The sequence below is a fragment of the Electrona antarctica genome (assembly GCF_951216825.1).
Source record: "Electrona antarctica genome assembly, chromosome: 9".
Lineage (NCBI taxonomy): Eukaryota > Metazoa > Chordata > Actinopteri > Myctophiformes > Myctophidae > Electrona > Electrona antarctica.
In genome coordinates this window covers 52,189,886-52,213,918 of record NC_136790.1, presented here as the reverse complement: position 1 = coordinate 52,213,918, position 24,033 = coordinate 52,189,886, and the positions used below count along the sequence as shown (strand labels likewise).

Below are 24,033 nucleotides of genomic sequence, written 5' to 3'. Positions count from 1 at the left end.
GCCCGCCAAAGTCCTTTCTTGTCGACAAAATAAATCGTACATTTAGTCGACTAAAACCTCATATTTAGTCGACCAAAACTAAACTAAAATTAAGACATTTCAGATGACTAAAATATGGCAAAAAACTAAATGAAAGTTTATTCAAAAGACTAAGAATAAAACTGAATGTTATTTTCTCTCAGTCAAAACGAATACTGTATGCTTGATGCTAATGTTTTTATTGCGAACGCAGTGAGCATTTACTATGGGACCCAGCAGATCATGTCTGTGTGTCTGTGTGTGTGTCACGCTGTAACACCACCCGCCCACACACACACACACACACACACACACACACACACACACACACACACACACACACACACACACACACACACCTTAACTTTAAAAAAAACTTAACTTAAAAAAAAAACTTAAAAAGAAAAAACTTAAAAAAAAACTTAACTTAAAAAACACTTAACTTTAAAAAAAAACTTAAAGAAAACTTTAAAAAAAATTAACTTAAAAAAAAATCTTAAAAAAAAAAATTGAACTTAAAAAAACCCTTAAAGTACGTAATTTATTCTAATTGTTGTTATTGCAATTTACGAGCTGCGTTCGCTTCCCGCGTTCGCGCGTCTTACTTGTTTTTTACCTCTTCCTTCCATAGGGTGTTACAGTAAACATCAGTCATGCCAGTCATGCCGCCTTCTGACATTGTGAAGGTCGCTATCGAATGGCCCGGCGCCAACGCTCAGCTCATCGAGATCGACCAGGTCTGTGTGCTCCTTCCTTATAAACTCCTTTTTGGACCTGAGATCAGATTCTAAAAATGTCTTCTACATCCTGACAGTTTTCTGAAAAGGCTATGTTTCTGTGTCAGTCGTTCTTCGATTTTTCAAAAATAGCAGACCTACAAGCTCGTAGCGCGCCACTCGGTGGCGCGCTACGAGCTTGTAGATCTGCTATTTTTCAATAGCTAAAGCATAACATAATGCTAACACCAAAAGGGGTTCCCGCCCAAAATGGGGTAAACTCCTTCTCAGACCTGAGACCAGATTCTAAAAATGTCTTCTGAAATGACAGATTTCTGAAAAACCCCATGTTTCTACAGTATATGTGACCAGGTCTAGCAAAATGGTCCTCATCTCGCCTATAATGAAAAGGCAGAAAATCTAAAATAAACTAGATTTTTTTTTGTTGTGATTTTCGTTTTTTTCATATTAACACAGCTTGAATGTTGAAGGAGGTTTTCATTCCAACAGATTATTGATTTGGGAAAATTAAATGTATACATTTATAAGTCAAAGTAGGCTAGCCAGCTCTAGGTGTTGAAATGTTGTGAACATTCAAAGGGGATTTTCTCAGTTTTGGGTAAAACGGCACAATCATTTAAAAATGGTCATATCTCCTTCAAATATTTTCCAATTTCATTGAATGATACATCATATGAAAGCTTACATTCTGTACTTTAATAATCTGTAAAAAACTGAAAAATTACTCTGGTCGAGATGAGGGCCTATTTGCCAGACCCGGTCACATATGTCAGTGGTGCTCAAACTATTTCATGTCAAGGACCCCCAGAATTATCTGTATTTGGCTGCAGACCCCCATCTAAAAATATGTTGTTCAAGGGACCCCCCCAGAAGAAAATATTTGAGCTACAAACTAACGACTATTCATACATTTGGGCCACATTTTCAAGATTTTTCAAAAATAGCAGACCTACAAGCTCGTAGCACGGCACTCAGTGTCACGCTCGATTTTGTAACCCATTTTTCGCTCGATTTTGTAACCCATTTTTCACCCCTGTGTCAATTATCTAATGGTGTAGTCCATTTGAACTGGAAGGGAAATGTTGACACTACTGCAGAACTGCCCACAAACGGACCATGAAACCGACCAGCCACATAGTGGCGGCCAGGCGGCCTGATAAGAAGCTCCACTTTTTGTTTTTCTTATAATTTTTATCCCACGATTTTGTAACCCATTTTTCACCCCTGTGTCAATTATCTAATCGTGATCCTGGGCTCTACACACCCTCCGCCAACCTAGTCCCCATATATGGGGGACATGGGGAGAGCAACGGACTTGAACTCATGCTTCCTTCATGCCTGAGTGTCCAAGTTGCTCCTTTACACCTGACAGGGGGGAGTTTCCCTGGTTGGACGTAGCGCATGGAAGGAACACGTTATTCCAACCAGTTCCTTTCCCCTCCATCAGGCCAGGGGGAGGCAGTTTAGAGACCAGGATTACTGCATGTTTTTTGTGAGGGTACCTACCCTAGGGGACACGGGGAGAACATGTGAGGGTACCTACCCTAGGGGACACGGGGAGAACATGTGAGGGTACCTACCCTAGGGGACACGGGGAGAACATGTGAGGGTACCTACCCTAGGGGACACGGGGGAGAACATGTGAGGGTACCTACCCTAGGGGACACGGGGAGAACATGTGAGGGTACCTACCCTAGGCGACACGGGGAGAACATGTGAGGGTACCTACCCTAGGGGACACGGGGAGAACACGTGAGGGTACCTACCCTAGGGGACACGGGGAGAACATGTGAGGGTACCTACCCTAGGGGACACGGGGAGAACATGTGAGGGTACCTACCCTAGGGGACACGGGGAGAACATGTGAGGGTACCTACGCTAGGGGACACGGGGAGTACATGTGAGGGTACCTACCCTAGGGGACACGGGGAGAACATGTGAGGGTACCTACCCTATAGGGACACGGGGAGAACATGTGAGGGTACCTACCCTAGGGGACACGGGGAGAACATGTGAGGGTACCTACCAGAGTATTGGACTCGAGACTCGATGACTCGACTCGAGTCCGACTCGAGTCATTGATTTGATGACTTGCAACTCGACTTGGACTTGAGGGTAAAAACTTGAGACTCGACTTGACTTGGAAGACAATGACTCCAGACTCGACTCGACTTGAGACAAGCTGACTCGGACAACTTAAGTAACCGGCCTGTCCGGCAGAGTATTGGACTCGAGACTCGATGACTCGACTCGAGTCCGACTCGAGTCATTGATTTGACGACTTGCAACTCGACTTGGACTTGAGGGTAAAAACTTGAGACTCGACTTGACTTGACTTGCCCACAACAGAAAAACTTGAGACTTGCTTGAGACTTGGACCAAATGACTTGCTACTCGACTCGGACTCGGATCGGAGAGACTCGTGCAATTGTCTGGTACCTACCCTAGGGGACACGGGGAGAACATGTGAGGGTACCTACCCTAGGGGACACGGGGGAGAACATGTGAGGGTACCTACCCTAGGGGACACGGGGGAGAACATGTGAGGGTACCTACCCTAGGGGACACGGGGAGAACATGTGAGGGTACCTACCCTAGGGGACACGGGGAGTACATGTGAGGGTACCTACCCTAGGGGACACGGGGAGAACATGTGAGGGTACCTACCCTAGGGGACACGGGGAGAACATGTGAGGGTACCTACCCTAGGGGACACGGGGAGAACATGTGAGGGTACCTACCCTAGGGGACACGGGGAGAACATGTGAGGGTACCTACCCTAGGGGACACGGGGAGTACATGTGAGGGTACCTACCCTAGGGGACACGGGGAGAACATGTGAGGGTACCTACCCTATAGGGACACGGGGAGAACATGTGAGGGTACCTACCCTAGGGGACACGGGGAGAACATGTGAGGGTACCTACCCTAGGGGACACGGGGAGAACATGTGAGGGTACCTACCCTAGGGGACACGGGGAGAACATGTGAGGGTACCTACCCTAGGGGACACGGGGAGAACATGTGAGGGTACCTACCCTAGGGGACACGGGGAGAACATGTGAGGGTACCTACCCTAGGGGACACGGGGAGAACATGTGAGGGTACCTACGCTAGGGGACACGGGGAGTACATGTGAGGGTACCTACCCTAGGGGACACGGGGAGAACATGTGAGGGTACCTACCCTATAGGGACACGGGGAGAACATGTGAGGGTACCTACCCTAGGGGACACGGGGAGAACATGTGAGGGTACCTACCCTAGGGGACACGGGGAGAACATGTGAGGGTACCTACCCTAGGGGACACGGGGGAGAACATGTGAGGGTACCTACCCTAGGGGACACGGGGGAGAACATGTGAGGGTACCTACCCTAGGGGACACGGGGAGAACATGTGAGGGTACCTACCCTAGGGGACACGGGGAGTACATGTGAGGGTACCTACCCTAGGGGACACGGGGAGAACATGTGAGGGTACCTACCCTAGGGGACACGGGGAGAACATGTGAGGGTACCTACCCTAGGGGACACGGGGATAACATGTGAGGGTACCTATCCTAGGGGACAAGGGGAGAACATGTGAGGGTACCTACCCTAGGGGACACGGGGAGAACATGTGAGGGTACCTACCCTAGGGGACACGGGGAGAACATGTGAGGGTACCTACTAGGGTTGGGATTCGTTAGGATTTTAAGGGTTCCGGATCCTTCCCGGATCCCTCTTAACGGTTCCGGTTCCTAACGGTTCCCTTAACGGATCCTAATATTATTTTTTCCCCTTTTTTTCTGACATAGATTATGCTTATATTATAACTTACCTAACCAAGTACATAATAAACACACATTCATTAATTCAATTATTGAAAATACACTTTACAATTATGAGGTGGCAGTGTGGCACTATTATTTAAACTTCACCACCACCACCACCAGCTAGACACCACAACAATATCATTGTTGCAATTTGTACTGTATATTGCAATTTGTACTGTATATTAAATATAGCCTACAGTACACATTGCAATAATGATATTGTTGTGGTGACAAATGTTGTCTTTAATGTTCAGATTAATTTAATATGAAGGACCCCTTACCCTAATGGAAACAAGCCATAGTGCTTTCTTGGATTATAAAATCGTTTTAGCAGACCTTGTATTGAACTGTAGTGCTTTTTTTCTGCAAACTGTTCATAAAGTAATCAATCTATGGAGGTATGCACCTAAACGCTGGGCTCTCAACAGCCACGCGATTAATTTAGAACCAAATCAAAAGCAGTTGAGTTGCTTATAAGTGCAGACAAATTGATTTGGCTCTATACTATAGTTAACGTGATTCATAAAATATCAGACAGAAAGACGTCGAGTCATTGGCGTTCTAAATTAACACCATTAACAACAGTTGTACAATACGCCGCGGCCTAATGAAAAGCTCTGTAGACGACAGTAGTTTTTATTTTCTATTACGTTACTAGCCTGGGGAAAGTGAACGAGCCTTGCATCATCCTCGTCCCCCGCCGGCTAGCTGTGGTGGAGTTGCGGGGAGAGCGGGCACGGCTTTCCGCATGGCTCACAAATGCGATGTGCCTAGATTATTCTCGTGAGTTGTGGACTCGTGTAGGCATATTGATTTTGAGATGTTTCCTCAATGTGGACGTGGTGCAAAACTGCAACTGGTACAAGTTGCAACAACCTTTGCAGCCAGGGAACTATAGCATCGCATTTATTGCACTTGCGTGCTCAGCCTCAGAGTAATTTCCCTCTCTGTTAACCACACTTTGGAGATCTCTTCAACATACTGTCCCAGTCGCTCCGCGGCGGTCGCTGAATGCACAGAATAGTGGGCGTATCCTCCCCGACCCCACTAACTCACTCATGTAGGTTGGGTGACGTCACCCCAGTAACTTGGCTCTGCTTGCATGCATGCACAGACACAGCGGAGCTAAATGACGACTGATGAGATGATGGGGAACCGTTAATAAAAAAACGATGGAACCGGCTCCGGATCCGCAATGTCGGAACCGGGTCTGAAATGGACCCGGTTCCGAATCCCAACCCTAGTACCTACCCTAGGGGACACGGGGAGAACATGTGAGGGTACCTACCCTAGGGGACACGGGGAGAACATGCAAACTCCACACACCCTGTGGTTTTATAACAGTGCCCTCATTAACAGTTTCTTCCTTCATTTCTCCTCTTTGCAGAAGAAGCCTTTGTCGTCCATAATACGAGAAGTATGTGACGGGTAAGCATCATCGCCGCCGCTCGCACAAAGAAAAACAAACCATGTCCTGTTTCCTGCGTCGTTTCTGTGTTTATCCGTCTCTATCCACACAGCATGTCTGTCCATGTTGTATCTATTTAACCCATTTTGACCTGGGAACGATTCTACAAATGTCTTCTAAATCCTGACAGTTTTCTGAAAACCCCTATGTTTCCATGTCAGTCATTTTCAAGTCAAGGACCCCCAAGAATATATGTAATTGGCCGCCGACCCCCATCTGAACATATGTTGTTCCAGGAACCTCAACATTTTCACGATTTTTCAAAAATAGCAGACCTACAAGCTCGTAGCGCGCCACTCGGTGGCGCGCTACGAGCTTGTAGGTCTGCTATTTTTGAATAGCTAAAGAATAACATAATGCTTAAAACACCAAAAGGGGTTCCCGCCCAGAATGGGTTAACTCACACGACACATGTCGGTACGTCATCCGATCCAGATGTAGAGTGGGCGTAGCAGATCGAGGTCACATTTTGATCAGGGATTTGCATGAATCATCAACAACAACATAACAAAGTGGAACTGTAATGTTGTTATTAGAGTTGTCCCGATACCATTTTTTTCAGACCGAGTACAAGTACAAGTACTTAATTTTTAGTACTCGCCGATGCCGAGTACCGATATGAGTACTTTTTATTTTCGTTGAGTGAACACTTATTTTACCCCCTTTTTCTCCAATTTAATTTCATTGCCATGCCTTCACTTCAGTTGTCATTGTATGCTTGTAGATCGGCTGTTTTTGGTGATCTGCTGCAGTGTTGGGTCAGACTTGCTCCCATTGCATTCGTTCAGCCTATTCAGTATTTTAGCTTCCGGGTCCTACTTTTGTGTCCCCATATACGCTTTTGTGTCCCCATAGAGTTATACTGTGACGCTCCGTCGGACTAAATCTGAGACGAAAACAACCACGAAAGTCTAATTTTACCGCTTTCCTCGCAACAACAAAGCTGTGCTGCTCTCCCAAATCTGGCTGACAGGCCGTCTGCCCCACACGGAATACTATCGCCATTTTATTTCATTGTGTCAAGTCAACTAAATCCTCATTAATGCAAGCTAGATTCAACATACTCAAGCCTGCAAACATTCTAAATATGCCCCCGAAATATTTTACTGAGCAAATGGACTGTTACCACCTTCAATAATAATGATAATAATAGTCTTTATTGTCTCCACATCATATTTTTTTTTGTCATGGAAACTTGTACAAAACAATAATAATTCTACTCGAGTTAAGCATTAAGACCCATTTTAACCCTCAATGGCTTCCTTTCTGAAAAATAACGTCATTGTAAAAAGATTCACGCGTTTAGATATTCTATTTACAATGAGATGCGGACGGGAGCTGGTGCCACTTGGACCCGGACGTAACGTAGCACTACAAAATGACGTCGGACTTAAATACTGAATAGAGCGTCGCAGTCCTGCCCCCTACCATGGCCCAAGGACTGTCTAAAGAGGACGAGACGCGAAGACCGTACGGGCGACGCCATGTTGCTCCATGGAAGGAAAGAAACATGCGCAATGGGCTATATGCAGCCAACACTTCCGCGTTCAGCTTCCTTGGTCTCAACTGCACATGTTTCTTTCCTTCCATGGAGCACCATGGAGCAACATGGCGTCGCCCGTACGGTCTTCGCGTCTCGTCCTCTTTAGACAGTCCTTGCCATGGCCCAGGAAATTAATCCCAATGCATTTTACCCATAGACATTTCAAAAAGTATTTATTTAAAGACGGTTACGCCGCGGACAAAGCCAACTCGAGTCGTGACAACTCATGACAACACAAACAATATTTTGGACCAAACAAATAATTACAAAGAAGAAAAACAACAAAAAATTTGTTGTAACCTGCCGTTTTTTTTCTTCTTTCTAATTATTTGTTCGGCCCAAAAAAATGTGTTTGTTGTCATGATTTGTCACGAGTCGAGTTGGCTTTGTCCGCGGCGTAAACGTCTTTAAATAAATACTTTCTGAAATGTCTATGAGGAAAATGAACGGAGAATCATTTCCTGGGCCCTGGTAGGGGGGCGGGACTGCAACGCTCTATAGTGTCAATTGGATGTTTTGGTACTCGGGTCAGAGTATCGGGGCCGGTTTCGAGTACCGAATACTTGAGGGTGGTATCGGCCCGAGTATCGGAACAACTCTAGTCATTATAGGCGCAAAGCAGCCACGCTGATTCCGCGCTAGTTTTGTGATGTTCGTCTACTAAAACTACGATGAAAAATGTCCCGTCTGACGTATACCTTTTTTTTCACTGACGAAAACGAAAGAAAAACGAAGCCACACTGACTAAAACTATAAGACTATATAAAATACATTGACAATTTTGGTCAACAAATAAAAACTAGAGGGATTAACCCATTTTGGGCGGGAACCCCTTTTGGTGTTTTAAGCATTACTGTATGTTATACTTTAGCAGATCTATATATATAGCAGATCTACAAGCTCGTAGCGCGGCACCGAGTGCCGCGCTACGAGCTTGCAGGTCTGCTATTTTTGAAAAATCGTGAAAATGTGGTGCAAATCTTTGAATATATATATTCTTTCAGAGCGAACGTTTTTAACTCAAATCTTTGCTTCTGAGGTCGGAGTCCCTGGAACTACATATTTTCAGATGGGGGTCCACGGCCTCATACGGATAATTCTGGGGGTCCTTTGACGTGAAAAAGGTTGACCACCACTGACATAGAAACAGAAAACTGTGATTTAGAAGACATTATTTTGTAGAATCGTCCTCAAGTCGAAATGGGTTAATCCATTGAGACCTGGAACGCATCCATGTCATGTTAGCGTTTAACCACATTAACCATTAACCCATTTTGGGGCGGGAACCCCTTTTGGTGTTTTAAACATTGTTATAATTTAGCTATTGAAAAATAGCAGATCTACAAGCTCATAGCGCGCCACCGAGTGGCGCGCTATGAACTTGTAGGTCTGCTATTTTTGAAAAATCGTTTAGAAAACTTTTTTTTTTTTAATTTCGACGTCAGGCCTGAATGGGTTAAAGGAGAAGAGATTGAGTAGAACTAAAACAGAGTGAGTCATATGAGACTCTGGGAGTCCACAGTGGGCTGGCTGTGGCCATGTGCGGTTGTTTGGCAAACTCCGCTTCCCCTTACTTTGGGAAACACAACACATAGTCGAACGGAACACACCCCTGGTACAGACACGTTATGGCGTTTAGTTCCCCTCTAACTCTACTGTTTTGTCTCTTATATTCCAAACTCACATAGAGGTCTACTTTCTCACAGTTCAGGACCACACTATATAACCCATTTAGACCTGAGGACGATTCTACAAATACCTTCTAAATCCTGACAGTTTTCTGCAAAACCCCATGTTTCTATGTCAGTGGTTCTCAAACATTTTCATGTCAAGGACCCCCAAATATATATGTAATTGTTGTTCCAGGGACCCTCCCCCAGAAGCAAATATTTGAGTTAAAGACGTTCGCTCTGAAAGAATATTATAGTCAAAGATTTGCGCCACATTTTCACCATGTTTTTTTCTTGTAGATCTGCTATTTTTCAACAGCTAAAGTTTATAATAATGGTTAAAACACCAAAAGGGGTTCCCGCCCAAAATGCATTAACCCATTTTGACCTGAGATCAGATTCTAAAAATGTCTTCTACATCCTGACAGTTTCCTGAAAAAAGCTATGTTTCTGTCAGTCGTTCTTCGATTTTTCAAAAATAGCAGACCTACAAGCTCGTAGCGCGCCACCCGGTGGCGCGCTACGAGCTTGTAGATCTGCTATTTTTCAATAGCTAAAGCATAACATAATGCTAACACCAAAAGGGGTTCCCGCCCAAAATCGGTTAATTTCTCCTGGTGATTATGTTCTGTCCATATGAACATCACTTCTCTACTTTCTTTTCTTTTGTTGGATCCGCTCATCTCTTTTTGCCCTCTTCCTCCCACTGCCTTCCACACTCATTTTAACCCCTTTAGGCCAGACGTCGACATTTTAAAAATGCCTTTTTAAAATGTATTTTTTTCCTGAAGAACCTCATGTTTCTATATCAGTGGTTCTCAATATTTCATGTCAAGGACCCCAAAAATTATATGTAATTGGCCACCGACCCCCCCCCATCTGAAAATATGTTGTTCCAGGGACCTCCCCAGAAGCAAAGATTTGAGTTAAAAACACTCTGAACGAATATATATTCAAAGATTTCAGGCACATTTTCACGATTTTTCAAAAATAGCAGACCTACAAGCTCGTAGCGCGGCACTCGGTGCCGCGCTACGAGCTTGTAGATCTGCTATTTTTCAATAGCTAAAGTATAACATAATAATGCTTAAAACACCAAAAGGGGTTTCCGCCCAGAATGGATTAAGCTGTTAGATTATTTTTTTTGCTGCCCTTCAGTCCCAACGCCCACTGAATAATTCCCCAGTCCTCCATCATATCATTTCTCCATCTGTTAGTCTGGCAGAATGGAGCTTCTGCAAGGCGGCAGGATAACTTTATAACCTTTAGACATACGGTATGCAGTGCCAGTACATTATCCCATTCTGACCTGAGATCAGATTCTATAAATGTCTTCTACATCCTGACAGTTTTCTGAAAAAGCTATGTTTCTATGTCAGTGGTTCTTCGATTTTTCAAAAATAGCAGACCTACAAGCTCGTAGCGCGCCACTTGGTGGCGCGCTACGAGCTTGTAGATCTGCTATTTTTCAATAGCTAAAGCATAACATAATGGGTTATGCTGCTAGGCGAGGAATATTGATCATGAATTTATTTAAAAGGATGCACTTAGTTTTAGTTTAGTTTTGTTTTGTCTTTTTCTTTCTTTTGGCACTTACTCTTTTTATACTAATATTTGTTCAGATTCACTTTAGGATTACTCAGTCAGACAACACACACGCACGCAACGCACGCACGCACGCACGCACGCACGCACGCACGCACGCACCGCACGCACGCAACGCACGCACGCACGCTAGGGCATTCACTTCTAGTCATTTTTACTAGTTGACTAGTTGCCTAGTTTACTAGTCGACTAGTTGTTTAAACACCTATTATGTAAAAAATATATACCTTTTTATGGAAATACATATTTGCACATTTAAAAAAACATTCAGAAACTGTGTACATTGGTGACTATAACCATAATCTACCTGATCTTGAGGCCTACAAAATCGGGATTTTTCTTATCAACTAGTCAACTAGTACCAACAAGGTCGACTAGTGGATTGTCGCACGCACGCTCCAAAAGGTCCCAAACAAACTTTGCACATTACTGTATGTGCACATACTTACACATACTTTTGTATAGACGTTAACCATTACTTGTGTATCCTCTCTCTCTCTCTCTCTCTCTCTCTCTCTCTCCCCTGTTGTCAGCTGGTCTCTGTCTGGCTCGGAGCAGTTCGCCCTTCGTTACGCTGACGGGCCTCAGCTGTACATCACTGAGCCGGTATGTCTGGGGTCGGGTGGGCTGTGCTGTGTTTGTTATGTCATTTTAGCAGAGGAGTGCCCAGCAAGCCAAATGTGACCAGATTTGACTGAGAGACTGCCATCGCGCAAATTCCAGCTTTTCACCAGAGGAGAAAAACTTTGTTTTGTTTATTTTTTCCAAAATGAGTTTATAGCACAGGCAGACTCTTCACATACTAGAGCATGTCTGAAATAATTGTCAGAGCTGAAATCGACATGTAAATATGAAATAAATGCTTAAACATGTAGCTATAGGTGTAATGTTAGAGAACACAGAAGTGAACCTTTCAAGCCTGTTTTCTCAACTCGCTGTTTTCTGCAAGACATTACTCTATAAGCCATATCTCCAAAACTGGTGGGCCAAACTGAACAACCAATATGTCAATTTGAAGCTATGATTCCCTGCTTTCATATGATATAAAAAAACGAAAATTCAAAAAAATCCAAAGGCAGTCCCTCAGTCAAATTTAGTCACATTAATGACGTCACAATGACGTCCTCCGGTGACGTTCAGGACTGGGCCAGATCACAGCCCATTTGACTTTATTTGTTTATTTGGACAGGACAATGCATATTAATGGACGTAAATACACCGGATTTAGCAAAAAGATGCTAGTTTTCATCCGCAGTCCTCACAAAGAAACACAAAAACAGAAAACAGACAGACAAACAGTGGAATACATTTACATAACATTACATAGGGAACACAGCATAACAATAAACCTAAAACAAGATCACAAATGGTTGCAGCTTATGGGGATGATATTTATACGTCATTTCCAGGACGTCTTCACCAGTTGAAATAATAATATAGTTTATTCTAGGCCAGATCTGACTTACGTAGTTAGTTATGATATGACTTAAAGGACCACTTCACCACTTTTCAACATCTCTTCGTATAATTGGTCCTCACTAATGTTCATGATAAAACACCACCATTTTTTCCTACTCAGTCCTACAGTGTCTCATAGGAGGGCTTTGGGCAGTTCGGACACCCGTCCACCAGTGACATCATCATTAGGCAGATTTTTTTTAAACAAGATTTGTTTTAAAATATATTTAGATTTGTATTATCGTGAGAACGATGGCTTAAACTTTTGCATTGCAACTTTTCAGGAAAAGAAAGCCTGCCGTTTCTATTAGCTTGGATTCACCATCGATGTTGTCACTGGTGGACGGGTTTCTGAACTGCCCACAGCCTTCCTATGAGAAACGGACTGAGTAGGAAAAAATGGTGGTATTTTATCCTAAACATTAGTTAGGACCAATTATAGGAAGAGATGTTGAAAAGTGGTGAAGTGGTCCTTTAAGTAGATCTGGCCTCGATCGGACTCTCTCTCTCTGATTCATCCAGGGACGTCCGTCTTAGTGGGCAGAATGTATGTTGGTTGAAATCAGGTGATATTCTGGGCCAGATGTGACTAGTCTTGGTTTGACTTGATCTGACCCCAATAGAGACGTCACTAATTTGATGAGGACTTCTGTACTTACGCTGTTCTCTCTCTCTCTCTCTCTCTCTCTCTCTCTCTTAGAGCCGAGGTGAAATTAAGAACGGGACCATCCTTCGATTAGCCATTTCCCCGGTGAGAACCAACCGCACTTTTCTTCTAGCTTCACTAGTGCCCTTTCACAGAATGGTTTCTGCACACTGATGCACCCCGAAAAACGTGTCCAGTCTGCAAACACCTTTATTGTATGTAATCGGGTGTGGATTTTGTGTGTCTTAATATGCCTTGAAGCTACAATCCGGACAAATATGGATGAATACAAATTTATTTTAAAATATTTATTTAGACCCGAGTTCGACTCTACAAAATGCCTTATAAATCCTTAATACAAGTTTTCTGAAAAACTTTCTTTTAGCTCCAAAATTGGTGGGAAAAACTAGACCTATATTAAATTGTTTATAGGATCAATACAAGTAAATGAATACATGATAACCCTTCCTTTCGATTATTTTGCATATCTTCCTACATAATGCCTCATTTGCATATTTAAAAATGTAAAATTTGTAATACAATAAATCATTGTCTTCGTGTAAGTACTCAATTGGGGAAGTTTCATGGTGATAACAATCTAATATAGGTATGGTTTTGCCCACTCAATTCATAATTAACGTTCCAATTTTGGAGCTCTGGCTCATGGACTAAAAACCAAAAAGAACTGAACCGGTTCCCATTGGGAACCAACCGGTGGAAAAGGGGCCTGAGTGTCTTAACAACGCCGCCCCCTACAGGCCCGCGCTGCTCGTCAGCTCCTGGAGAGGATCCAGTCCCACGGCATCGACGCCCGCCTGGAGGCTCTGAAGGAGCTCGCCAAGCTGTCGGCGGACCCCACCTTCGCCACGGAGTTCATCAACATGGAGGGCATCGGGACCCTGGCCCGTCTCGTCGAGAGCGGCACCCAGTGAGTTTGTTTTTGACACGTAAACCTAGTGCTTTGTTTGCAGCACGCCATACTTTATGTGCCGTTGGGATGGATGGCCAAAGCAAGCACAGCTCTGCCAGCAGCTTCATTGACCCCAGGACTGCTGGCTTCTATAACAAGTTAAATCAACAGAGGATTTGACTATTAATCATATGCTATTGTCAATTCATATTCCTGTCCCTATCCCCACCCTATTGTCAGTCGAGACTATCAATTTGATACAGACTTTTTTTGGCGGTAACGTTAGCGTTTTCTCGGTTGATGCTTCATCTCCATATGAGTCAATCTGCCGGTATGAAGAAGTCGGTTCGGGAGTGGCTTATTGTTGGTATCAGCCGGTAACACGCAGGAGTCTATCCCCATTACAATGCACTATTTTTAGCGGCAGCGGTGGCCGAACGGTTAGCGGCAGCGGTGGCCGAACGGTTTGCGGAGCGGTCTTGATACCGGAAGGTCGCCAGTTCGAATCCCCGGACCGGCACGTTCAAATTACCACCGCTGAAGTGCCCTTGAGCAAGGCATTGAACCCCTACCGTGAAATGTTCTATGAGCAGGGCCTGGCTGTAAACAAGCATCTCGAGCTTAGTCCACTTCCCTGGGTAAACAAATAACTTTGCTTTGCTTTGCTTTGGAGATGGAGTCTATCCCCATTACAATGCACTAGACCCCTGGGAGATGGAGTCTATCCCCATTACAATGCACTATAGACCCCTGGGAGATGGAGTCTATCCCCATTACAATGCACTAGACTAGACCCACAAATACATAAAAACAAGTTTGGCTTGTTAACTTTAATAAAGTACCCCGATGCTGGGATCTCAGCCCTCTTCTAAGTGTTTCTGTGTGTCTCCTGTAGTTTTGGTGAGATGCTGGCCTTCACCCTCACTGCCTTCCTGGAGCTGATGGACCATGGGATCGTCTCCTGGGACCTTCTCTCACTGTCCTTCATTAAACAGGTACTGTATATAATGGAAACGTCGGATTCATTTTTACGCTGCTGTCTGCGCTGTGCCTCCACGTGCCGATGAGCACGCACGCACGCACGCACGCACGCACGCACGCACGCACGCACGCACGCACGCACGCACGCAACGCACGCGCGCAACGCACGCTAGGGCATTCACTTCTAGTCATTTTTACTAGTTGACTAGTTGCCTAGTTTACTAGTCGACTAGTCGACTAGTTGTTTAAACACCTATTATGTAAAAAAGATATACGCACGCACGCACGCACGCACGCACGCACGCACGCACGCACGCACGCACGCACGCACGCACGCACGCACGCACGCACGCACGCACGCACGCACGCACGCACACACGCACACACACACACACACACACACACACACACACACACACAGAGTAACATCCAGTCCCCGACAGACAACAGCGACACACTGCATCCATGCTACCCTCACTTTACGTCCTAACTATTACTCAAAGTATACTTTTAACAGCATAGATTTCACTGTGTAGTTTATGAATTGAACACATTGATAAAGTTCCCTGCTGCGGTCGACAGCCCAGTGTGAAGGCAAAGTTAAAAATGCAAGAATGATGCAACTTCGCATCGAGTCTACCGAAGTAGAGTTGAGAATGGGACCTAAATCAATAATTCTCAAACTTTTCTGAGCCAACCTTCAAATTGATATATATATATTTGGCTGCGGACCCACGGCGTGGGTGACTCGCTGTGAGCTAGTAATATATGCTGTTTTTTTTAGAACCACTGTTCTAAACCACTGTTTATTTGTTTTTTGAGTTTTCTGAATAACAATATGTTGATTACATCAGATTGTATTTGTCATTTTCACAGACACTCACAACAAACCCTGTAGCTGTAACTAACTAAACTGAAAATACAGAATGTTCCCACCATTACACCAAAAAAAGAACATGGTGAAATGGCTCGCAGTACCAGTTTCATACTTTTACTGCATTTAAGTGCTCAATATGAAAGATTATCATGGTCTTTTATCTAAAGTATGTTTTGAGGCCTCTCTTTGACACTGTTCTGAGTCCTCCGGCTGCATTCATTCATTCATTCATTCATGCACTTAACCCATTTGGAGCTGAGGCCGGTTCTGAAAAAAGAATGGCTTCTAAATCCTAACAGTTATCTGAAAAACCCATGTTTCAATGTCAGTGGTGCTCAAGCTTTTTAATGTCAAGGAGCCCCATAATTATCTGTATTTGGCTGCGGACCCCCATCTGAAAATATGTTGTTCCAGGGAACGACCCCCCAGATGCAAAGATTTGAGTTAAAAACGTTCGTTCTGAAAGAATATAATATATTCAAAGATTTATGCCACATTTTCACGATTTAAAAAATAAATAAATAGCAGATCTGCTATTTTTCAATAGCTAAAGTATAACATAATCCTTAAAACACCAAAAGGGGTTAATAATGACTCAACCTTCAGCCCTCCTTGCCTTCCGGAACTGAGTGGGTTGCTGTTGCCTAGCAACTCCGAGTCTTATCTGGAGCGCCGGCTTCAGTTGTATGCTCTGTCTGTGACTATAGTTCTGTACTTATTATCACGTCTTTCACTCGCTGGTGCTACTGTAAAACCTCTACAATATGTATTAGCTGGCTCAATAATACCTCTGCAATGGGCTCTATGCCTTAGAGTATATATTAATAGAGACGGCACCGGATTTCTCCTCCCATCCACTTGCATTAAGTTGCTCAAAAGCGCATGAGGCGGGTAGGAACAGAGTGCATTCTGGGATTGATTGGGCCAAAACACATGAACGCGCTGGCCGTTGACTATCATTGCACGCAAAACAGCGTTCACGTGTCATCATGAGCGTGCGCAATGATAGTCAACGGACTAGCGCGTTCATGTGTTGCACTGTTCATGCGCTGCAATACCAAATTTGGCCACTATGTCCATTTCGCCTCAGGGTTTCCTCCGGTTGCCGTCTCCTCTAAGCTCTCTGCACACACGCCATTTTGGAAAGAACATGGGCCCCTTCCTACTTCCCTCACAGGTGTTACCGATGATACTAATGAAGGCTCTGTTCCATTCTGGTCAGACAGAGTCAGGGTGCTGTTATTGTGCAATGTTGGCTCACTGGAAACACCACGTGGGTCTCAGAGACCACGTTGGTTCCCAATGGGAACTGGTTCAGTTCTTTTTGGTTCTTTAGTCTATAAACCAGAGCTCCAAAATTGTAGGTCCATGTATTGTAAGCGAGTTTTGGTGTCCGTTTTTTTGTGCTTGTTTTCATACACGACGGCGATGTTGCACAGGAAACAGTGACCCATATATTAAGCGGTGTCCCTCCCAACATGCAGTTCACTGTGTGACACGTGATCTGCGGGGCGATATGGCAGTGCTAGGAGTGTTTTTTTGGGCGAAAATTAAGTAAATGAAGGCAGTGCAAGCAAATGTTTGGTGCTTGTAAACATCGCACATTGAGGCGTGAGTTTTTTTTCCGCGAGGTCTCTGGAGGCTGTCCGTGCGCCGTGGCATTTTTGTGATGTCCGCCTAAGCGGGCAGCAGTCTTGCTCTGTGCTAAGGAAGTGTAACAGACAGATGTTAAGCTGAACTTTAGGTTTGTAATAAAAGATGAATTGAGTGGGCAAAACTATACCTAGGTTTAGAAACATCGTAAACGTCATAATTTACATTTACAGTCATTTTATTTTTGCTTTATTCCGTGCTCTCTGTCCATTCAGATCGCAGGCTACATGAACCAGTCTCTCTCTCTCTCTCTCTCTCTCCAATCAGATTGCAGGCTACGTGAACCAGTCTCTCTCTCTCTCTCTCTCTCTCCAATCAGATTGCAGGCTACGTGAACCAGCCTCTCTCTCTCTCTCTCTCTCCAATCAGATCGCAGGCTACATGAACCAGCCTCTCTCTCTCTCTCCAATCAGATCACAGGCTATGTAAACCAGCCTCTCTCTCTCTCCAATCAGATCGCCGGCTACGTGAACCAGCCAATGGTGGACGTGTCCATCCTGCAGCGCTCGCTGGCCATCCTGGAGAGCATGGTGCTGAACAGCCACAGCCTCTACCACCGAGTGGCGCAAGAGATCACCGTGGGACAGCTCATCGGGCACCTGCAAGTGTGAGCACACACACACGCACAGGGGGGGCCTGCATCCTAGCATCCTCCTGACACATGCACAGGGGGGGGGGGGGGGCTGCATCCTAGCATCCTCCTGACACATGCAAAGGGGGGGTCTGCATCCTAGCATCCTCCTGACACATGCAAAGGGGGGGGGGGTCTGCATCCTAGCATCCTCCTGACACATGCACAGGGGGGGGGGCTGCATCCTAGCATCCTCCTGACACATGCAAAGGGGGGGTCTGCATCCTAGCATCCTCCTGACACATGCACAGGGGGGGGGGTCTGCATCCTAGCATCCTCCTGACACATGCAAAGGGGGGGTCTGCATCCTAGCATCCTCCTGACACATGCACAGGGGGGGGGGGCCTGCATCCTAGCATCCTCCTGACACATGCACAGGGGGGGGGGGCTGCATCCTAGCATCCTCCTGACACATGCACAGGGGGGGCCTGCATCCTAGCATCCTCCTGACACATGCACAGGGGGGGGCCTGCATCCTAGCATCCTCCTGACACATGCACAGGGGGGGGGGGGTCTGCATCCTAGCATCCTCCTGACACATGCACAGGGGGGGGGGGCTGCATCCTAGCATCGTCCTGACACATGCACAGGGGGGGCCTGCATCCTAGCATCCTCCTGACACATGCAAAGGGGGGGGGGGTCTGCATCCTAGCATCCTCCTGACACATGCAAAGGGGGGGGGGTCTGCATCCTAGCATCCTCCTGACACATGCACAGGGGGGGGGGCCTGCATCCTAGCATCCTCCTGACACATGCACAGGGGGGGGGGGGGGGGGGGCTGCATCCTAGCATCCTCCTGACACATGCACAGGGGGGGCCTGCATCCTAGCATCCTCCTGACACATGCACAGGGGGGGGCCTGCATCCTAGCATCCTCCTGACACATGCACAGGGGCCGTGTTGATTTCGTCGACTAAAACTAAGACGAAAAATGTTCGTCGACTACCTTGTTCCACTGACGAAAACTAAACGGAAACGAAATGAAAACTAAGCTATGGTGACTAAAACGAAGACTAAATATACTGACAATTTCTTCAACAAATAAAAACTAGACTAAAATGTTAGATATGGACTATAGTGGACAAGCGGTCCAGTAGAAGTCATTTTACAATATTGGTTGCATGCTGAAAATAGCTGATCTACAAGCTCACAATGTGTCGCAGCACGACGCGTTGGGAGCTTGTAGATCGGCTATTTTCAGCAAGTGTAAAATCCGTCATTAAGACAGCATCAAGGCCCACCAAAATACATTTTAGTCGACTAGTCGGTGGGGGCATGGGCACAGGGGAGCGCACGGCAATTGCCATGAGAATTAGTGAGTCGTGGGGTGGCCTGCATGATCCTGAGCACACACACACACACACACACACACACACACACACACACACACACACACACACCCACATGCACGGAGGGGGGCATGTGTGGCACACTTTCCCTTCCTCCTTCAAATCGGTGCAACAGCCGTAGCTACAATTTATTTTTCTGCATAGCATGTCAGTCTTCCAGGAAGAGAATGGCTGTAGTTTCCATTAGCTACCGTATGACATTCTTCACACGCAGCCCACCTCTGAGACACACAGCCCACCTCTGAGACACACACAGCCCACCTCTGAGACACACACAGCCCACCTCTGAGACACACACAGCCCACCTCTGAGACACACACAGCCCACCTCTGAGACACACACAGCCCACCTCTGAGACACGCAGCCCACCTCTGAGACACACAGCCCACCTCTGAGACACACAGCCCACCTCTGAGACACACAGCCCACCTCTGAGACACACACAGCCCACCTCTGAGACACACATAGCCCACCTCTGAGACACACACAGCCCACCTCTGAGACACACAGCCCACCTCTGAGACACACACAGCCCACCTCTGAGACACACAGCCCACCTCTGAGACACACAGCCCACCTCTGAGACACACAGCCCACCTCTGAGACACACAGCCCACCTCTGAGACACACAGCCCACCTCTGAGACACACACAGCCCACCTCTGAGACACACACAGCCCACCTCTGAGACACACACAGCCCACCTCTGAGACACACACAGCCCACCTCTGAGACACACACAGCCCACCTCTGAGACACACAGCCCACCTCTGAGACACACAGCCCACCTCTGAGACACACAGCCCACCTCTGAGACACACACAGCCCACCTCTGAGACACACAGCCCACCTCTGAGACACACACAGCCCACCTCTGAGACACACACAGCCCACCTCTGAGACACACAGCCCACCTCTGAGACACACACAGCCCACCTCTGAGACACACACAGCCCACCTCTGAGACACACAGCCCACCTCTGAGACACACACAGCCCACCTCTGAGACACACAGCCCAGTTTTTTTTATTTTTTTACTTTACTGGAGTATTCAATTTTCAATACTTTTAGTCTTTCTTCTACTGCACTACAATTTACTCCAGTACAATTATTTGGAAACTTTAGTTACTAGTTTAATTACTTGTAGATTCTGATTATTATTACAAAACTTACCTTACAGACTTACAGACCTACACTATAGAGCGTCGCAGTCCCGCCTCCTACCCGGGACCAGGAAATGAAACCCAATGCATTATTCTCATAGACATTTCGTAAAGTATTTATTTAAAGACGGTTACGCCGCGGACAAAGCCAACTCGAGTCGTGACAACTCATGACAACACAAACAATATTTTGGACCAAACAAATAATTAGAAAGAAGAAAAAAACGGCAGGTTACAACACTTTTTTTGTTGTTTTTCTTCTTTCTAATTATTTGTTTGGTCCAAAATATTGTTTGTGTTGTCATGAGTTGTCACGACTCGAGTTGGCTTTGTCCGCGGCGTAACCGTCTTTAAATAAATACTTTACGAAATGTCTATGAGAATAATGCATTGGATTTCATTTCCTGGTCCCGGGTAGGAGGCGGGACTGCGACGCTCTATACTGTAGGTAGATCTCCAAAATATTTGTATACATTTGAAAACTTGTGAATAAGACCTTCGGCATACTAAGTATATTAGTACACTACTAATGTCATTCCGGTCTTTTACTCGTAACAGAGCATTTCTACATTGCGGTATTAACAGTGGCGTGCACAGATAGACACTAGGGGGTGCTAGAGCACCCCCTGCCCTTTTGGCAATGTGCCCTTTTAAAAAAAAAAGAAAAAAAAAACTTTTTTTTCTTCTTTTTTTTTGATTTTTCAAAAATAGCAGACCTACAAGTTCATAGCGCGCCACTCGGTGGCGCGCTATGAGCTTGTAGATCTGCTATTTTTCAATAGCTAAAGCATAACATAATGCTAACACCAAAAGGGGTTCCCGCCCAAAATGGATTAAGGCAACCGGCCGGTTCCACGCGCTGCACAAGGTGCCCTTTTTTAACTTGAGCACCTGCCCCTCTAAATGTCTGTGCACGCCACTGGGTATTAATAAGTAAAGAGGACTTCTTCCGCCACTGACTGACTGTGGAGCATTAGTAAGGTCCATCATTTCACAGTATGGAGACGAGGTTTACACAACAAGGTGTCGCGTTCAACCCCGAACCACTCGTATTTTAACCCATTTTGACCTGAGATCAGATTCTAAAAATGTCTTCTACATCCTGACAGTTTTCTGAAAAAGCTATGTTTCTATGTCAGTGGTTCTTCGATTTTTTAAAAATAGCAGACCTGCAAGCTCGTAGCGCGCCACTCGGTGGCACGCTATGAGCTTGTAGATCTGCTATTTTTCAATAGCTAAAGCATAACATAATGCTAACACCAAAAGGGGGTTCCCGCCCCAAAATGGGTTAAGATGTTCTGCCTAGACGTGTGGAGCACGATGCTTCTAACTCCACTCGTGTGCCTTCCAGGTCTAACCAGGAGATCCAGACGTACGCCATCGCCCTCATCAACGCTCTCTTCCTCAAGGCGCCCGAAGACAGACGCCAGGTCAGTGTCCAGCTCTAAAAAAAATAATAATAACACACTATGACGCAGAATGAGATATGGAATAGGGACAACGTCCCTATAGAGCGTCGCAGTCCCGCCCCTTACCATGGACCAGGAAATGATTCTCCGTTCATTTTCCTCATAGACATTTCAGAAAGTATTTATTTAAAGACGTTTACGCCGCGGACAAAGCCAACTCGAGTCGTGACAAATCATGACAACAAACACAATTTTTTGGGCCGAACAAATAATTAGAAAGAAGAAAAAAACGGCAGGTTACAACACTTTTTTTGTTGTTTTTCTTCTTTGTAATTATTTGTTTGGTCCAAAATATTGTTTGTGTTGTCATGAGTTGTCACGACTCGAGTTGGCTTTGTCCGCGGCGTAACCGTCTTTAAATAAATACTTTTTGAAATGTCTATGGGAAAAATGCATTGGGATTCATTTCCTGGGCCATGGTAGAGGGCGGGACTGCGACGCTCTATACATAACCCATTTAAACCGAGCCCACATCAGTGTCACAAATAATACACAAATATAGTCGAGCTACAAGCTGTTGTGGGCTTGCAGATCTGGTATATTTCTAGTGTGTGTGTGTGTGTGACACCGCAACTAATTACAAATCAGTACATTTCTCTTCCTCCTATTAAAAAAAGCACAAGACCAAAGAAGCAGCCTTTTGTCACATCATAGTTTTACAAGTAAAAAAAAGTGGGTGAAATTCCCATCGTGTCATTATTTGTTCTGTACAATACAATACAATACAATACAATACAATACAATACAATACAATACAATACAATACAATACATTATTACATGGCTTGGTTGAATGCTTGATTCTGATTGGTCAATCGCTTAATTCAGCGGTGAGTTATCTCATGATAATGACCACTCTGCTGTATAATGACCGCTGCCTAATCAAACCCTCTGAGCACCACCAGCTGCGCGGCTGCGCCCCGCTTGATTTACTGCCGTTTCTAACATAACAGCCATGTAAACACACACACTACTGACACACAATGTAATTTACAGCTAAACATTGCTCTTAAAAATGTTTTTGAAAACATTTGAGCGAGAAATAGACGAAGCAGTACCCGAAAATGGATTCTATTTGATCAACTCACTTCCTTGTTTTCCGACAGTGCTTCAGCCCTGCAGCTGGGCAGACGCAGCCAGCGCGAACTTATGGAATACTTTTTTTGTTGTGTTTTGGGTCAATGTATTAATTTATGTTAGTTAGCCATGATATTATCCCTTACATACAATACAATACAATACAATACAATACAATACAATACAATACAATACAATACAATACAATACAATACAGTAGAGGTACACAGTGACTCGTACAACATTGAAATAACACACACGCTGACATACTGTACCTAGTGCAAATAGGAGAGCATCACCTCAAAAACCTTCTCCCCCTACCCTGTCTGCCCTCTGCAAGGACTCGGTTAAGGAGTGTGTGATTGACGGAGGAGGACACAAGGAATGCTCGTACCCTTTTATTATAGTCCCGTCCTCCCGCCGCATGCTGCGCCCTGTGATGTATGCCGTTCTCTATCTCATGGTCCATGTATAAGTGTTGTGCACTTCTTTTTGTTTCCATTTACTGTTCCGCCCCACACCCCCCTCCTCCTCCTCCTCCCTGACCCCTGACCCCCCACCCACCCCTAGGAGGAGTGTACTAACCCCCTGGACCGGCAGCTCACTGTAAGTACACATCTCACGCCATCATCCTCTCTCTCTCTCCTCCTTCAGTCCACAACTCCACATAGTCAGTCTCCTCCCCTTTTGGTTTTCTCCTCTCCTTATATCTCTGTCCCATGTATACTGCCATGTATACTACAAGCTCGTTGCGCGCCACTCGGTGGCGCGCTATGAGCTTGTAGATCTGCTATTTTTCAATAGCTAAAGCATAACATGATGCTAACACCAAAAGGGGTTCCCGCCCAAAATGGGTTAATACATCTGTGTAGTAGCGTATGTTAATGCTAGTAAAAGTGCAAGTAAATGTCCGGAATTCTAAATTTACTTGAGTAAAAGTATCAAATTGCGCTTAAAAGTAGTAA

The 24,033-nt window shown here is 45.3% G+C and overlaps 1 protein-coding gene across 3 annotated transcripts in view; it reads left to right on the top strand.

The window, feature by feature from the left end:
• Positions 1-24,033, top strand: part of elmo2 (engulfment and cell motility 2) — a 59,087-nt gene that overhangs the window by 13,217 nt on the left and 21,837 nt on the right. For 2 of the 3 annotated variants that reach the window (XM_079511250.1, XM_079511249.1), the window contains 9 exons: positions 650-755; positions 5,958-5,998; positions 11,390-11,462; positions 13,015-13,065; positions 13,719-13,888; positions 14,766-14,865; positions 17,837-17,988; positions 21,875-21,953; positions 23,639-23,674. In XM_079511250.1, the coding sequence (XP_079367376.1) occupies positions 672-755; positions 5,958-5,998; positions 11,390-11,462; positions 13,015-13,065; positions 13,719-13,888; positions 14,766-14,865; positions 17,837-17,988; positions 21,875-21,953; positions 23,639-23,674 (786 nt within the window). In that variant the 5' untranslated portion in view covers positions 650-671. The remainder of the gene's footprint in view (positions 1-649; positions 756-5,957; positions 5,999-11,389; positions 11,463-13,014; positions 13,066-13,718; positions 13,889-14,765; positions 14,866-17,836; positions 17,989-21,874; positions 21,954-23,638; positions 23,675-24,033) is intronic. The other variant, XM_079511251.1, reaches the window with a different exon arrangement.